Source organism: Odontesthes bonariensis, chromosome 8 (assembly GCF_027942865.1).
Source record: "Odontesthes bonariensis isolate fOdoBon6 chromosome 8, fOdoBon6.hap1, whole genome shotgun sequence".
NCBI lineage: Eukaryota > Metazoa > Chordata > Actinopteri > Atheriniformes > Atherinopsidae > Odontesthes > Odontesthes bonariensis.
The window spans coordinates 11,266,151-11,284,816 of record NC_134513.1 but is presented as its reverse complement, the minus strand read 5'-3'; the positions used below and the strand labels follow the sequence as shown (position 1 = coordinate 11,284,816).

General features: G+C 40.6%; 1 protein-coding gene across 1 annotated transcript in view; it reads left to right on the top strand.

Annotated features, from left to right (window-relative positions):
- The first annotated feature begins 577 nt into the window (after positions 1-577).
- The window catches only part of snd1 (staphylococcal nuclease and tudor domain containing 1), a 160,254-nt gene continuing 142,165 nt past the window's right edge, over positions 578-18,666 (top strand). The window contains exons 1-9 of the mRNA XM_075471701.1: positions 578-793; positions 3,518-3,667; positions 5,051-5,171; positions 5,262-5,343; positions 9,600-9,760; positions 11,208-11,299; positions 12,676-12,834; positions 12,927-13,033; positions 13,759-13,849. Of these exons, the coding sequence (XP_075327816.1) occupies positions 719-793; positions 3,518-3,667; positions 5,051-5,171; positions 5,262-5,343; positions 9,600-9,760; positions 11,208-11,299; positions 12,676-12,834; positions 12,927-13,033; positions 13,759-13,849 (1,038 nt within the window). The 5' untranslated portion in view covers positions 578-718. The remainder of the gene's footprint in view (positions 794-3,517; positions 3,668-5,050; positions 5,172-5,261; positions 5,344-9,599; positions 9,761-11,207; positions 11,300-12,675; positions 12,835-12,926; positions 13,034-13,758; positions 13,850-18,666) is intronic.

The following is an 18,666-nucleotide window of genomic DNA, read 5'->3' as shown; positions in this document are numbered from 1 at the left end:
TGCTGCGCTTTACTTGTGTGAATACATACATTTTGTCTGTAAACTCTTCTTTAAGTGTCAGTAAACCACGTGGCACACTCACAGCCAACTACCCAATTTACCAATTTTATAAGTTTGTAAGTTTGATCAGAATAATATAAGATCGGATGTCACAGTTGAAAATGTTGTCACGTTTGATTTCATATATTTTAGAACAGTGTTTCATGAGGTAACAATATTGCATTGTTGATAAATGATATATATATTTTTTTCCTCTTTGATAAGAAATAGAAATAGGTAATGCAGCTGCAGTATCCCATGGGAGTAACAGCTGAAGCATTTTATATATCACATGTTTCAAACTCAAAATTGAGCATTGTATTTGTGCTTGAGTGAGGCTCAGGTTGAAGTTGAAGCTTTTCCCAGACACCGCGAAGGCAGCATTATCTGGGGTAACGCTATGCTGACGTGTCGTACCTCCTGCTCCGGAAGCCCTCGTTTCAATTTGCGTACGCGGTCCAAAAGCGTCTCCGTCCGCTCCCATTCACTCTGAGTCCAAGACCCGGAAAGATTTCAGCGTGTGCGTCTGCAAGGCAAAGTGTGTTTCCGGTATAACGTGTGTGTTGATCGGTGTGCAGCCTTTTTCTCTTGGCTTTCATTAGAACAGTCACTCACTTCAGAGTCCCAGCTCCCTTACCTGGTTACCCCCTTAGCGGTGTGATATCTCAAATCGGTGGACATGGCATCTGTTTCAGCACCAGCTCAGACAGCCCCTGTTTCGTCTTCTCCTTTACAAAGAGGAATCGTGAAAATGGTAGGAATTCTGACATGTGAATATGTGAGCTCACTAGTGAGAAAGCTAGTTAGCTTAAAGAGGGCTAATATGTGCTAAAATAAAAGCTGGTTGTCGCCTAACTTTACATGAGAACTTATTTGACATTACAAACGCAATTGTCCCTTCAACTCTAGCGTTGTCACTGTAGTACTAACAACTGTCAATTGCATTCAGCTCACCTGGTTGCAATAGCATGCCGGCTAACGTTAGCTGGTTTGCTGCTAAATTGCTATCCTGTTAATAAGCTGGGATACTGTCGTTGGCACGTTTGCTTTGATATTCAGCATTTAGTAACCCAACTACTTTCTTTAAAAGTCAAATGTATTGGCAAGCATGAATCTTTAATTGTCCACTGACACATCTGATTTGAATTTTTAATTGTCAGACTGAATGGGAAGCAACAAAACTTTGAAACTTGTCAGTGGAAACGTTAACAGATGTTCAGTTTCTCAGCTAACAGATAGCTAACTGTTAGCTAATTAGCGTTAACTGTCTTACAACCGTTACTTCAAATGAAAAATGTTCATTGTCCGCGGCCAAACTGTCAACTGCGTTTTCAGTAGAACGAAAACACGGAGTTGGTTATCTTATCTTCGAAAGCAAATGTAGTAAAGTAGAGTAAAACCTAACGCGTAAAGTTCCTCAGCCTGAGTTATCATTTCGTTTTTGTTTCCGTCACTGTTTCCTATAAATTCCAGTCAGACAGGCTGAAGCGGTTGAAGTACCAGTTATTAATCAAGACTTCCAGATCCTTTTAGTTGGAAAGCTGCTAAATGTGTTCCGTTAGTTTTAAGTCACCGACAGGGAACATTTCCCCTGAGAGCTGGTCAAAACCAACCATGGGAAACTGACACGTAGCTACAACTTCTTTTTTTTTTTTTTTTTTTTTTTGCCCCTATAATCTCTCACTTATCTTGGATTTGTATCATCTTTTTTATGTCCATAGTTACTTTGACTTCCTTGTTAGATTTGCTTCAATAACAATTCCACCTTTTTTAATTGGAGGCTCTTCCACAAATAAAGCAAACTTTCCCAACATATTTCTATGAAAAGTTTAACTGCTCGAGGGGGCTCAGTGGACCCAAGGTCTTCTGTCTGCCACCTTGAACCTACACTGAAACAATAATGTCTGGCTCAAGGACATTTAATTGTTGCCAGTTGACTCAGCAACATTTATGTTACATTTCTCTTTTATGTTTTACTTTATTTTAGGTGCACTTGCTATCAATTCAATCTTTTTTTTTTGTAATCATTTTTTTTTTTTTTTTAAGTTTAATCTGGGTTCACTTCCTCCACTACTGCCTTGATATCATTGGTTAGATTTGTTCCTTGCAGAGATGAGAGGCCATTTATTCCTGTTCATTTGACTCAGACATTGTAAGGGGGTGAAGGAAAAAAAGAGGGAAGGCCTTTGGCACACCACAGCTAATAATAGTAGGAAACATAGTGGAGTTAGAAAGTTCGTACAGGACTGTTATTCAGTTGTTAAATAGTAAAATCGCTCATTTCTCTCGCTTAACTTGTACCACATCAGCACAATCCTGTTTATATATGTTTTTTTTCTGTTGGAGTGTGTGCACTGTAGATTTATCCTGTGTTGGAAGTGATTTGTAAATGTTAAGTTAGACTCAGTAAGACTAACTTTCATGGTGAAGTGACCCGGCGGCTCACCCAGACACGATTAGTTCAGAATAATGAAAATGAGTTTGTTCAGAAGGTAAGATATGCCATTTTGTGGACCACTGAGATCATAAAACTTCAGCCTAAAACTTTTACATCGGCCATTAACAAGAACCTTTTAAGGGAAACTGCAATTCTCTCCTTATACTGTGAAATGAACAAAGCTTTCCTCCATGAAAAAGGTGTTTTTTTTTTTTTTATTTTTTTTTTCTATTTAAACATTTGATCAAAGGGAGTTTGTGTGTCTGTAACTGTAGAAATTCTGTCTCTTTCATAAAAAGAGGAGGGCGGGCATTCCCTTTTTGTCTGCTGTCGCTCATCAGTCTTTACAAATTACAGCCACATCTCTGCTGTACTTGGGTGAGTGGGTCAGTTAGTGATGAACGCCAGTAATTTGATGAGAGGTTATCTGGCTTACATCTTAGATCAACAGCATCCAGGGATGCTCCCTGCAGACACTCTGGAGAGTCTGCAGATAAAAAGTGTTTGCTCAGATTCATGTAAATGCCATGGTTGTCAAACCCAAGACAAGGTTATCTTGTTTTTTTTGTATTTAGCTACGTTATCAGATGGCATGATCTCACCTTTGAATGACATACTGTCACCATGACAACGTGAAGTATAAAGTTGCTTCGAGCTCTATAAAGGTTGTTCAAGCTCCTGTTAAAGTTGCTGCTGTTTAGCAAATTTGCAACCGATTAGCATCACATTATTTGCAGGCTCGTTGCACTCATTGTGCTTACACACAAGTTTCAAATTAATCACATCTGACCATCTGTTTGCTTAATAGACCTGATAACAAGGATTAATGTATTGGAAGAAACTACAGCCTTTATCCTTCTTCCAGAGAATCGATGCGGTATCGCATTTGTGTCCATTGTCATCACTTTGGGGGCGAATTGATTCTAATAGTGACAGTACTAGAACGTCTTACTTTTTATTTGCTAATGGAAACAATGGCCAATACTCAAAAGTGTTGATATTGTTTGCCCCAGTTGACAGTGTCTATTGTCACCTCTCCAGGTGTTGTCGGGCTGTGCCATCATTGTTCGGGGTCAGCCTCGAGGCGGCCCACCCCCAGAACGTCAGATCAATCTCAGTAACGTCCGAGCGGGTTCCATGGCCCGCCGAGCAGCACAAGGCCAGCCTGACACCAAGGACATCCCTGATGAGGTAAGCAGGCTTATCCCACTGTGCTTGTGTTCATTTCAATTTGAACCTTTCTTACAAGGTCAGTTAAACTATCTGTGAAGCACAACTCATCATATTTCAGTTTGGAGGATGTCGTAGTGTGCTTAATTCCTTTTTTTTTTTTTTTTTGTACTGTGCTTTGTTCCTCTACTGAAGAAAGACTTATATATTAGATAAAATGTGAAGAATTAATGTTGAGATAACATGGAATTAGTTTGACTTTCTCTTTTATCTTTTAAATCTCTATATTTATCTATTCATTTGACAGTCAGAGATGATACAGCTCTGCTGCCTGAATATTTTAATTTCTTAATTTTTTTTTGGGGGGGGGGGGTCTCTATCTGAGTCCTGCAAGACTGAAAAGGCAGCTTTTAATTTAATGTATTTTTCAATTTCGCCTTGGCATTTTTTTCTCTTTTCTTTTTGGAGAATATAAATCCATTAAGATGAGCTTCCAAAGATAGTTGGTTTGACAAAGATAAAGTTATATTGAAAACCATCGTTCTTTTTTTTTTTTTTTTTTACCAAGTTTGCACTTTGCTAATCGTTGAAGTGCTGCTTCTTAACTCAGGATTCATTGTTTTCTCATAGGAGGGGACAGTGAAGAAGGCACATCTGTTGTAACACAGCAAGGTGTTTGAGGTGTTGTGTAAAGTCGTATTAAAGGGAGATATTCTCTCCTTTTAAGGCACTACCCCTGAACTGCCTGAAACACTATGTTGGTGGTCTAGACTTCCCTCCACATATCAGCTGATGTGTTAAAAACAGGAGATGTACTCAAGCGATGAGGGAAAAATGTTTTTAATGCAGGCAAACCTACTCTAGTCCACTTCAAATTGAAATGCTGAACCTGTAAATGACCACACTGGCCTCTCAAATGTTAGATTGTGTAAGACTGAACCAGCATTGTCCAACATGCTATGGGGAACATTTAGGTTGTTGTGGAAAATTTTAAGTAACCAATTAAAAAGATGCCTCATGTCACCTGCTTGTAAGAAATTGAAGGCACTACACTGAACTTATTTGGCCCTCACACAGGAAGTGGAAACATTCACATACAAATAAATCATTGATGGGACTAAGATCATAGGACCACAACAGGAATTTTACTCTTACAAACAGAAACCTAACTTGTTTTGGGTTTTACAGTTGTGAACATATAGTGATCAGAAAATAGTATCAGAATCATAAGACAACGCACTTTGAATAAAGAGTTGTTTGTTGCTGCTGGAGTAAGTCTTGACTTGCTGTATACTACTGCTTGTATTGATAACTCAAAGTCCAAGTTGACTTGCTGCTTGTGGCTGGCATTCGTTTGGATTACTCTGGTAAAGTGTCAAACATATTTTTCTGTGTTTGTTGTAGCCATGGGCCTTCCAAGCCAGAGAGTTCCTGAGGAAGAAGCTAATCGGCAAAGAAGTGTGCTTCACTGTGGAAGTCAAGACATCTCTGGGCCGGGAGTACGGCATGGTCTACCTGGGGAGAGGTCACCGTCACTTCTAAATATCAATATACAGCTCTGCCTGGGAGGAAAGGGACGGTTTGTGAAATATGTATTGCTACCCTCTCATTATAGATACAACAGGTGAAAACCTTGCTGAGTCTTTGGTGAATGAAGGCCTTGCAACAGTCCGAAAAGAAGGAATCAGAGGAAACAAGTAAGACTTCATCATCATCAAGGTTATTATTTCAGGGTTGTAATAACATCAAACATTGTTTTTGTTTTTTTGGTTACCAGTATAAGGTGGTCTTCAACATTAGGTTTTTCATTCTGGATTGTAGTTTTCATCTTTAATGGTCTGTAAGTGAACCGACATGCGAGCTGATATGTTTCGCACCATAAGCAGAGAAGGTGGGGTGGACCTATTTTTTCAAAGAATGATCAAAACACAAGGCGCACTAAAAACATCAGCGTAGTTAATTGTTTCAGAGAGCTCACATGGAATGCTGTACTGCCAACCTTTCAGTCGCAGTGTTGTCAAATTGTGCTGTAGCTCAGCTCCTACAGGTGTTAATGACCTTGACATATTCCTATTCATCAGCTGCTGTAGATCTGAATTTAGCCCGATTTGCCTCACTGACTTTTTATTGAAGCTCTTGTATTTTGTCATTTTTAACAATTAGTGACCGTACCGTTGAAGTCTTACCTAGGTTTTGATCGTATTCCGCATCAAGCATTTTCATGGAACAGCATCGTCATTGAAGTCACCTGGTTCCCGATCATATGTGCAAAGTTGTTTAATTTCTTGTCATCTCATCAACTAAAACGGATGACCTCATCCACGTTTCTGAAAGCAGAGTAAGATGTTTTGCATGTGCAAGAAATGACTACGATGCACCAAAATCCAAACATAACCACGATACTAGGAACATGGAAATCCAGTTAAGATGAATTATTGTTGCATGAGAGATTTTGTTGTATGTGGGGTATTTATCGTTCTGTAATTCAATACATTAACCCGACAGACCTTAACTGTACAGTATCATTTTATAATAGGATGACCTCATGAATAATTTCCCTCAGTCAGTGTGGGTGAAGTCCCTCAGCAAAAGGCCATTAGTTTGCTACTCAATTAAGTTTGTTTAAGGGATTGAGAGGAAATGTTTTGGCTGCACGATGTAAACTTGTGCTTGATAAAGCCTGTAGCTTTGGAACTGGAGAATCTTTGGGGAGTTGCCCTTAAATCCTCAACTGGCTGTCTGTAGAGAACTGAGACAGAACCATGGTATCCCAGATGGTGGTAGCATACCCCCACTGCTATAATGATGTCCCTTTGAAACCCTTTTCTGCCACATTGCCCCTATGCAGTGATCCCCTAAATATACACCCCGTGCTATATGATAAAGTACTGTATACCCCTCCCCCCCGTCCGTGGCAGTATTTGCACACGACTCGCATTACAAGCAATTTGACTCGTGCTGCTACATTTGTATATTCCAACATGAACAGAGCTGATGTGAACATTTTGCCACTAATGACCCATTTAAAGCATTCTGTGCAATGGCCCATAACGAGCACTAATGTAAATGATGCTTCAAGTGTAAGCCAGCATCATTTGGCCGAGGGGGGGGGGGGGCATTATTCAGGGAGGACTTAAGGCCTTTGTTTTTCCCTCAGTGCACTTGCCTCCAATTTTATGACTCCTCGTGACTTGCTACGTTGATCACACTAACTGTGATGTGATGATAATTATGTAGGTGATGATAATGACGACGCTCCGGACAGTGCAGTTGAACGTGTTTAGAAGCAGGCTGCTGCTTGCTAACATGGGGCAGCCAGATCACGAACCTCCTGGCTGGAGGGCAGTTCTTAGGGCAACTTTTTTTTTTTTTTTTAAAGTGTCTTTTAAAATTATTTTTTTTAATAATTTTATTATTATTTTTTGTTATTGTCCATAGTCTTTTCTTGTTACTGCCTATTTGAATAGCTTCTCCTTCGGCCAGCTGAATCGCCCACTTTTCCAAACTTCTGTGAAACCTAACTGAGACTTCTTTTTTGTCATGGCAGCTAAAGCAAACATGTCTCACCTTTTTATTTATTCGAAGTTTTCTGTTTGCTGTCAAAATTTGAGTTTCAGTTTGACTCGATTCGTCGCAGCGGAAACTTGCTGTCCTTAATGTTGAGCCACGCAGGGACCGCCACAGATGCATTCATCAGTCCCGTCTGTTCCGCCTTCAGATCAGTTTCTATCACTTAGTTTGACTTTCCTTCTTTAGATATGTTTAATCCACTTACTGAGATGGCTGCGGAACCCAGCATTACATTTTCTTTTTGAAAAATTAAAGTCACAGGCATGGGGCTTGACTAATTGGTTTATATAACTATCAGAGCTAAAGTGAGGCGCATTAACATGAAAACCAACTGCACTTTATAATCCCCTGTTGTTTCTCTCTAACTGGAGCCCAAGAGGAGTTGTGGTTGAGAGATATAAACTTCCAGGAGGTGAACTCCTCTCATTAGGGCCCCCTGTTCAATAGCAGGGGAACCCTTCTCAGATGCATGGGGGGAACTTTGCTTACTACAACCTCTTCAGACTACACAAGACAGCAGGGAACCTATAACATTTTGTATCTATACAAAGTATCTTTGGCTGCTCAAAGGAGACGTATAGAGATGAAAGATGTAGCCTACAGCATGTTGAAATATAAGTCGTAGGAAAGTTATTTTCCTTGGCCTTTGTTTCTTCAGTAGTCTTGCTCAGTGTTTCAGTTCAATATCTGTTTTGATTTGAAGCAGTGTGTTGGAGGAGTTGATGACCTAAAAAGAAACCTGATCTATTCGGAGACCAGGGATGAGTTCACACAATCATCTTCCTCCACACATGAGACTATTTCTGCTGTTTTTTTTTCTTTTCTTTTTTTTAAACCAGTCTCCACTTATAACCCGTTCTTTATCTGTTTCGTAACTTTACAATGTCTGCTTCCCTTGATAACATTCTTAGTTTCTCTCACGATATCGTTGTAGCTTCCCCTTCCTGTAGCTTAAACAGAATTCACTTCTTAGAAAGTTTGACCGTTGTTGCTCAGTAAGCAAAAAAACTGTTCACTTCAATTTGCTAAATCGGTGAGGAGACAGACGTCCAAAAGCTCAATTAGGTGTGTGTGTGTGGTATTTTAATGACAAACCAGTTTGTTGAAACCGCAAAGCTAACAGTGACTTTGAGGCAGGATGTAAAATATCGAGTTTGTGTTGTATATTTTTAGAAATGAACAACACACATCGCCCTGACTCTCATACCAGTTGAGTGGGGCTTCTTGGAAAAACAGAAGCCTGTTCTGTTCTGAATAATTAAAGAAGTTTTATTTTGTACTCTATCCATAAGGTGCCTTTTTGATACCTCTTTGATGTATGTTTTAAAATATATGATAAAAAGATAATCACAAAAAAAAATTAAAGAAGTTTAGAGTTGGCGTGGTTTTAATTTTGGCATTTTGTAGCCAGTTGTGTGGTTGCAGTTAAAAACAGCATTACTGTCTCTTTACAAAGTGCTCTGATACATTTTTAAGTAGTTCTAATCTGTTCATCAGCTGGTTGCCAGTGACCCAGCAGTATAGTTTGTCAGGAACATTACTTATTCTGTTTCTTTTAAATGCTGCACGTGTTAGGCTAATATTTGCCCAAATGAAATGAAGCTTTGGATGAGCCACGTTTTAATCCGTTTAACAGGAGTTCGACACGTTAAACTTAACAAGAGGAGCAACTTTACAATCAAAACTTTTTCTGCTTGTTGGATACAACGTGGGTGCTATTATAACTGGTGTGAAATCAGTTGTCGCTTGTAAAAAGACGGTGCTGCTGCGGTTTTCAAGCTTGAACATTTTATTTGTTGGCATTTCTGAGCTGTTTGATAATGATACTCAACTGAAATTTTTACAACTTTAGTGCATCTGTTATTTCAGCAGCACCTTTAGTTTTCGAAGTTGGTAAGGAGCTGCTTTTTCAGTTTAAAGATCAGGTTCTCTCTGCTGCAGGTGTAAGCAGTCGCCAAATGTCATGTTGCTTAACTACTTTATTAGATTACGTTTGGTACAGTTGCTGATCTAATTTTGCAGTAGATTGGATTTCAAATATCTGACTGCTAACATTGACCCATATGAGGTGCCCCTGTGGTGTTCAGGCTTCACATCCTGGAGTTTCTTTAAACTTTCCCCTTTGTAGAGGAAATTTGTACCATACCTCTCACCCTTAGTTTTACATTTTGCATACTTTATTTAAATCACATCATGAAAAAGTTAACTAATGAAAGTCCGTAGAAGCAGTCGAACATAAGAGTCTTATGAGTCTTAGAGTCAGCTAACAATAATCCACTGCTTATACAGAGAATAACTGTTTTTCTAAATCACTCTAACAGTTGTTCGGAGCTTGAGATGTGCTTTTTTTCGACTTATTGTGTTTTTTTTACTTTGTGCCCAGTCCAGAGCATTCCAGACTTTGCGAATTGGAGGACCAGTCAAAGGCTGCCAGGAAGGGCATGTGGAGCGAGGGTGGCGGCACACACACCATCCGCGACATGAAGTACACCATAGAGAATCCCCGCAACTTTGTTGACTCCTTGCACCAGAAACCCATCAATGGTAATGACTTCAGGAGGGGTCTGCATGTTGACACACTCGCATTGAGAAAGTGTGGCCTAGAAAACAAAGACAAATGACCCACAAAAACAGTCATGAGCTCCTGTTTTATTATGAAAGCCAAATTTGAAGGCTGTGTTAGACATGCAGTCTATTGACCCAAGGTGCTTCTTTTTGTTACTCGTCACTGGTGCGTTCGCTCCAGCTCACCTCTGACTTCCTGGAGGTGTAAGTTGCAGCTCGATTTACTTCACGATGATTGCCAGGAACAGTGGCTCAGCTCATTTCACAACTGTTTAATTGAATGGGGGAAAATGGACGAGGTGACTTTTTTTTCCCCCCTTGATCTCTTCTCACCAATCTTGAGATGTATTCAGGGTTACGTTTAAACGTAGATACAATTACCCAGCTGGGGGATTTGAGGCCCTTTTTGGAAAAAATATCTTCCAGAGAAAAGGGTGATGATGTGTAGTGACGGTGAGCGCCTTTTAATGGTCATTAAAAGTTGTTTTGACTAATAAGGCAAGTATTACCAGTTCTCTCTTACACCCTTTTTAATCTTCACATCCACAGGAATGCATAGATATGAAAGTTATCTGCAAAAACATTTCAGACTTAACAGATCCTATCTCAAAAGGTCCTATGATTTACCGTAGACTTTTAAATGCTTTCCTCCAAAACTTTCCAAACTAAGTGACCTCAAAGGCCTATGCTTTGACATAATATCAAATAAGGACTAAAAGTCTTTTGAGCCTTCATAGATTTAAAAGCAAAAATGAATGTTGTTTTCTTCTTCCCATAGAAGATTGGTCGTCTTTAGCTTTTGGCGATCTTTCCCAGTGGTGATCAAAGAGCCATCTTTGAAACCTTTTCGTCTGCTCACTGTTCTCGGCATGATATTTGCCAAATGCATGACTTGCATCTGGACCTAAACGCATTAAGGGTGGCACTTCAGTAAAAAAATTGTTGGTACTGGCGTTCTTGGCATGCCGACAGAAGAGGTGTGCAGAAGTGATTATTATTATTTTTTTTTATAGAAGTTTCTATGGAGACAATACTACTTCTGGTGTGGAACTATTGATGGCCATGAACACAGGCTGAATGCAGGCTTTGTATGTTGTGAAGGGCACCATCTTACAGGAACGTTTTAAGCCTACATTAGTGTTTGGGAAAGCTTTAAGTGGAGTACAGTCTGTCAGGAAAGTCGTGATTTTTCTTCTCTCTGAGAGAGAACCCTCACAGAACCATTTCTGTCCCACTGAGAAAAACACTATTAACAGCTAATCGTAGATATTTGTGTTTTGAATTCAGTAGTAATCATCCATTGTGTTTTCCTGAAATGGAAATGGGTTTGTGCCCTTGGCCACCTGAGAACTTTAGCTCTGTTAGCACATCATCATTTGATGTTCTCTGCTTTCCTTCCTCACAAGTGTCTGCTTCTGTCCCTCAGCCATCATCGAGCATGTGCGTGACGGCAGTGTTGTTCGTGCCTTGCTGCTCCCTGACAACTACCTGGTCACTGTTATGCTGTCTGGTGTTAAGGTAACCACCACTCACTAGCTGCACAATAACATGTCAACTGTATTTTGTGTTTCTATTTTTAGTGTTGGGCTACAGTAGCAGGTATTGAATAGAATTATTGCATGCATAGCTCTGTGCTTGTAGATATGTCCACTTCTGACAGCTCCCTTTATTTTTATTTTTTTTACTTCATTCATGGCTTTTGTAACTGTAATATTTTTTTTTAAATTGAGCCAGTCTAATCTTAAATAGACAAAAAAGGATCTTTTGCAAACATTTTTAGCTGTTTATTCCAGCAGCATCATATCTCCACCACTGAATTTCCACCATCAATCTCTTTCACCCAGTCCAGCTTTGCCAGTGGACCACTCAAGATAACTAATCTTTTTCATCTCCCACTTGAAGATGTTGCATCCATTTTAAAGGTGTTCTTTGTCTCATTGTTCAAAGGCTTATGTCTGCCTGATGTTTCGCTGCACTCAAAAAGATTACAAAGTACAGTGACATTAGTTAAGAACACATCAGACAAAAGGGGAAAAAAAAATCCTCTGAGTGTATGTATAAACATGAACTCAGTTGACTACAACAAATTGTCGTGAACAAGCCTTTTTTTTTTTTTTTTAAAGGGGTAGTTCGCCATTTTGCACATTAAGCCCTGTTTTTAGGTAGTCTGGGGTGAATTATAGATGTTCTGATCACAATTTGGACATTTGGTGCTGAACGGAGCATTTAGGTATCCACTGCGGCAGCCCCCCCACCTTTGCATTGAGTCAATGACCACTCAAGCAAACAATCATAAAACGGCATTAAACTTTCGTTGCGATTTTCGGGTCAATTTCGGGTCACTTTCGATAAATTGACCCAAAAATCGCAGCGAAATGTGCCTTCTAACAGTTGTTTTAGCATTGGGTGGACCTATTTTTCCGGACACCGTTGAATAGCAGCAGCAAGACATCCAGCCACTAGGTGGCGATAGTGCGTTGTTTGTGTACAATACAAATCAATGAAGACGGACAATAATGGTAATATAACTTCTCTGGAAGCGTATTTTGCGGTGATTTTCGAGCCAACGTATCGCTGTCCACCACAGACCACACGGTGAGTTTCATGTCTCTGCAAACGAAAGTTTAATGCCGTTTGATTGTTTGCTTGAGTGGTCATTGACTCAATGCAAAGGTGGGGGGGCTGCCGCAGTGGATACCTAAATGCTCCGTTCAGCACCAAATGTCCAAATTGTGATCAGAACATCTATAATTCACCCCAGACTACCTAAAAACAGGGCTTAATGTGCAAAATGGCGAACTACCCCTTTAAGAGAGAAAACCATCCATGTACATACAGATTGAGGCATGAGTGCTCATATGCTAATGTTTGTGTGCCTTTTTCTTTCTCGTTAGTGCCCTTCATTCAGGAGGGAAGCTGATGGTACAGAAACACCAGAGCCTTTTGCTGCAGAGGCCAAATTCTTCACTGAATCCCGTCTTCTGCAGCGAGATGTTCAAATCATTCTGGAGAGCTGCCCTAACCAGATCATACTGGGCACCATCCTTCATCCGGTAAATCACAGGAATCAGGACCACGTGGTGACTGTTTCATTTAAGAAATGCCTTTTTGTGTTTTTGACTGTACCTGTGTCCCTTTGTCTTAGAATGGTAATATTACAGAACTCCTGTTGAAGGAAGGCTTCGCCCGCTGCGTAGATTGGTCTATGGCTGTTTACACCCAAGGAGCTGAGAAACTAAGAGCTGCTGAGCGGTATGCAGTTGAAGATGCACAGCTTGTTTTATCAGAGTCCTGTATTGGTCAAACTGATTGGATATTGCACAGATCTCATGAATGGAGAAGACTTGAATGATATTTATTACCCAGTCTTCATATTGCTACCTATATTCTTCCTTCAAAGAAAAAGTTTAATAAAAAAAAAAAGCATCAAAGCATTTTAGGAGGTGCTGGGCAGGCTGTTTTGTTACAGCTGGCAGATGAGTCCTTGGGAACTAAGTTCACCTGGTAGAGCCTGATATCGCTGCTTCTGATGCAGGAACACACTTGTAGAGTTTTTTTTTTTTTTTTTGTATGTGTAGAACAGAAATACACAGGTAAAGGAGCTGAATTAATTGTTGACTTAGCAATATAATGTGGCTGACTCGGTGTAAAACATTCTCCTCAAAGCCAACAGCTCTAAAAATAGTGATTTTCACCTTTAGAACCAGACTTGTTGGTCTACAGTTGCCCCTATTGATATCTTAACCAGAGAGTGATGTCTTAAAACATTAAAGCTGTGTTCTGTGGGGTAAAATAATGTATTTTTTATCACTGAAATCTGGTCCCTTGAAAATAAAGCAAAGTTGAACAATCTTAGCCTAAGAAACTGCAGTGTGTGGGAATTTTCTCACTTCAATAAGATCTTGTAAAGTTTAGCAGACATTTTTTTTTTTTTTTTTATTGTCTTGACAGAAGCATTTTTGTTTTTTCTTGGCCAGATCTGCTAAAGAGCGCAAGATCCGAATCTGGAAAGACTATGTTGCACCCACAGCCAACTTGGACCTGAAGGACAGACAATTTGTTGCCAAGGTGAGGACTTAAAATGTTTTATTTTTTTTATTTTTTAAAGCTTTTTCTCATCTCACTTCAATGTGTTCTAGTTCTCACTTATAAATGAACATAGAGACGTGGCAGATGTTGTGTATATATTGTGAACATTTGAAAGCATGACTTTCAAATTTTCTAAAACACGAGTAGGAATTTACGCTTTTGCAAAAGATAAACCGTTTGTTTCCCTTCCTTTCCCCATTTGACTCTGCTGTGGCATTTCCAATTTCCTTTCAGCGTGGCAGTAAAACCAAGGGTGCTTTGAGGCTTCTAAGAAATGTCTTGACACATCTTATTTTTCACTTTTGCATCCCCCACAGAATGAAAAGGTAAAAAAAAAATGCCCCCCCTCTTCAGTGAATATACAAAGAATGCTTAACAGCAACCTTGAAGCAACCCCCAGGCAGATTCAGGCCAAAAAACTAGCATATGTTGTAGCCGTGGCACAGAGTGACCCCTAGATAGATATGGGCTTTGGAGATTATTGCTTGGGGTGCGAGGAGAAAAGAAGTGTGCTTAATATAAACTACAGGGGGATGCATTCCCTACTAGTCATATTGTGTCACATATTGATTCAGACCATGCCATATTGAAGCCTTGATCCTTGGTAATGCAGCCAAACCTTAATTGGATCACATATTGCTAGTTCCAGGCTGCCACTTTAATGTCTTAAAGTAACTCTTACCTTAAAACATTTGTTGAGCTAAAACTCAATCATCACTTCAGTTTTTTTTTTTTTTTTTAAGTGATTCTATTGTCTGTTTACTGTCTCCAGGCCCTAAACTTTTAAGGTCCTGAAAAATTCACAGGGGGTGACATAAAGGTGTTACTTTGCCAATCTGCTTCCAGAATGAATTTGATAAACTGCAAACGCAAAAAAAGAAGGCTCAAAAAGAAACTGCATGTCATTTTTTTTTCTTCTCTTGAGTCGGAGGGAAGAGGCTACAGAAAGGATAAAACATTTATACTATCAGCATAAGGTGCTCTCAGATCTTTCAGTCCCCCTCTCCCTCTATTTAAAAGGGTTTGAATATCGGCAGTGTGGGAGTGAAGGAACATATCTCAGGAGTGTGTATGAAATGAGGCACAGAGACTTGGAGGAAAAAAAAGAAAAACCCGCAAGGCTGAGGGTTGAGTGGGAAACTGAGTTTGTATGGAGAGGATTTGGAAGAAAGAACATTAAAACCTGCACCGTTTGAACTTCCTCCTTTAGCCCTTGTAATTTGTGTTTTAGCTTCTGCTCCTGCTTCGTGGTGCTGTCACTTAGAATTGCGACATCTATCACTACTGCCTTCCTCTGTTGTCTGTCAACTACCACAACGTCTGGTTGGTTAGTCATCACCAGTTAATCGGCCTGGATTTGGAAGTCTCATCGGATCTTAGCTCTGTCACTTTTTCTTCAATGCCAGATGTGTTTTTTTTTTTTCTTTGGTACAGATGTTCCTGTACACCAGGTGCAGGCTCTTTGCACAGGCAGCACCTGGGTTCCCGTCTGGTGTGGTAGACCCTGACTTCTATTGCTTTTGTGTTCAGCACCTGCTCTTGTGCTGCAATGATTGCCTCATTGCTCTCTTTAAGATCAAGGCTTTTCTAGCCACTGATGGGACTTCTCGATGTCAGTCACTTCTTTAACCGGTCGGTGGTACGTGCCGCGCAGAGGCTTAATCTTCCACGAGGTGTTTCTCCTCCTGTCCTTCCCTGGGTTTCAGCTGCCTGAGGAATTCACTTAGCAGTTCATCACTGGGGGCCATCTTTACGGATGTATTTCTGGATCCTAGTTGTTTTGTTTTGGGTAGTGGCTCTGATGCTCACTAGCTCCCGGTCTGGTTCCTTCTGTTTAGTGTTTAGTCCCAGAGTGCTGGACTTGGAAGCCACAGACATCAAGACAATTAAGCTCATCACAATGCATAGAGCGTTAAACCCATCTTCTCCTGTGGCCAGGTTAATATACTGGCAGAGTATCTTATAACTGTCTGGGCATGCATTCTGATTGCTCAGGCTTTTTTATATATATATATATATATATATATATATATATATATATATATATTTTTTTTTTGACTACTGCAAATATGCACTTTACTTTTTTTTTGGTTAGTTTTTGGGATTAGAAAGGCATCCACAGCTCATGGGACGTTGTGCTTTGGGCAAGTGATGACTTTGCTATATTATCACCTCAAAACAGGCCATGCGTTCCTGATTGCTTGCATAGTTGTACCGCGAGGGATGAAAGTTCTGATGCTAATATATTTAGTTTGAAATGGGGCTGGCACTTGTCATGGAAAACAAGATGGTGACCCTGATTGATCTTTCTCTATGCTACGTACATTGCCCCCTCTGTACACCCTCTGTGGCATTTGTCGACACCTATTACAGCAATGCACCACCTCTCAAAGCTAGACATCTCTCTTATCAGTCTCATCATCATATACTCCTCCGCTCACATGCTGTGCTCCTCTTTTCACTTCTTATTACCTGAATGATGGATAAATGGAGAAGCACAGAGGTCCAATTCCCACAAGTCAATCCAGCTGAGGTATCTCGACTTCTGTTTTCTCCCCTCCATTGGGCCTGAAGAAGCAGATGTAGGCCATGTCCCAAAAGCCCCCCCACCTCCTTCTGCCCAGGTAACAATTGGATTGCGAATTTCTCAGCACAAGCTTCAAACAAAAGCCATTTTTTTCCTTTAAAGTATATATGAAGGAAAGGTGACATGAAAAGCCTCTTTCTTTAAGAAAAAGTCAAGCAGACTTGGTTCAAGGTCGGGCAGCTTCTCCAAGAAACTTAAAAAGTCACTTTTGGGGAGGACAATGAGAAGGGGGGGATTTGTTTGCACTCAAATTAAAATCTGTGAACTGGAACAGCAACAGCCCTTTGGGTAAAACCAGAATAATATACTCCCAAATCAATACAAACTTGTCAGTCTTTGTTTGATCATCAGCGTCCAGGCGCCACTCTTGACTGTTTGTCATGCCATCATAAACACTACAAGTTAATGTGAAACCATATTCTTTGGCTGACAGATCCTGTCCACAGGGAACAACAATGAAACTCAGAGCGTGTAGGTGCTTCTTTCAGTGGAGGTGATCTGACATGAGGAATGAGTTAGCCCTGGCTAAGCCTGTGTTTGGCCCTTTGGTTTAAACCAGCCTAATGAATTCAAGTGTCATTGGCTGAAGCATCGGCTGACAGTTGCCAACATCCTCCTTGCACGATGACTGATCTTGCTCACTGCAGATGTCATGTCGTCCACGGGCAGAGGGTGGCAGTATATTCCCATCTCTTCACTAATGGATTAGAGCAGTGAGTCATTCTGCCAGCCTATTTGTCTTTTCTGCCTGCTCGCTCAACCCTCATGGCAGCTACTTCCAAAAGACTTTTTGCTCCATTTTTTTTTTATCTATTCCCCATCTTTTTCTGTGTCTTTGATCCTGTGATATTTGCCGTGAGATTGCACTCTGTCTCGCGCCATCTTTCTCTTCCTCTATCTTGGTGCGTGTTATGCCCTCCTTTGCGTCTTTCCTCTCGCCTCATCCGACTGATAATTAGCCAACAAAAGCTGTGCCATTTTTATTCTGCTCCTGCCACATTCTTTTTCTTGCACTTTATTTACTTGGGCAGGCCCCAAAATGACCTTGTTACAGTGTGAAGTCGTGTAGGCTGGTGTGCACGCGTGTCTCTGTGTGATTGCATGCTCCCCCTCGCACTCACTCATTACACCTCTCCCCTTCCCTGTCTCTCTCCTCCCTGCTCCCTGTGTCTCTCCATCTCTCCCACTCAGCTCAGTGATTAGTGTATGATGTATTTTGGCTGCTGTTGTGGGCAGCCTATTTAGCATGTGGGTTGGTCTAATTTCTGTTCTCTGGTGGCAAATGCAAAGGCAGTCTGATTTTCTCTCATAGAATAATGATTCTCCCAATGAGCCTAACACACCTGGATCCATGTCGGCATTATGCTCTCAGAGAGTTTAAACTTTTCCTCAAATTTAGGTTGTTTTTAATTTTTCTACTGGACCCACAGCCCCTGAACACCTACAATGGTCCAAATTGCAGTTGATGCATGGCTCCGACTTGCTTCTCTCACTTTGTGGACTTAAACGCAAGCACAGCTTGCATATGAAGGACAGTTTAAGTGATGAACAGTGAGGCCATTTAATGCATGCGTGGGAGTCAACATGTGTAGGCTGATTGATTTCTCAGTCTCGCAACTGGCCTACTTAAAAGCTCAAGGTTTGGATGCGTTTTCCATCTCAATCACAGTATAGCCCCAATATGTCTTGTAACATGAAAGAGCACAGGCACATAGAAAGGGACTGTACAGGCTGGGTAGAGATAGAAATATTTTTTAGCACTTCTTTTTAACATTACCATTTCTTTGAGATTTAGAATTTGTGGAATAGGTCACTACTTCTGAAATACCCACACAGAATTCTTAAGTCAGAACCGATGCGGTAGTCCTTTTCTAAGCACTCTCCCTTGTGAACCATAATTTAATAGCTGTAGCTTTGAACATCCACTCATAATTCTCATCTTCACCTGCTATAGACTGTGGTTACCTCCTTTTTGTAAATGAAAGAGATGGCATTCAGATGCGGGGGGGAGGCTCTTGTGCGTAGTTACACTTGCAAAGGTCTCCAAAATGACATGCTGCCAGCTGCTTTTGGGCAGAGGGCTGTGTAACTGCCAGTCTATCTTCAACAGGATGTTTTTTCTTTTACTTGGTCTCCCTCTTCCACCCGCCCCCTTTCCTGCTGCCAATCCTCCAGATAGGCAAACGTCCTCGCCCCGTCCTCCAAACCT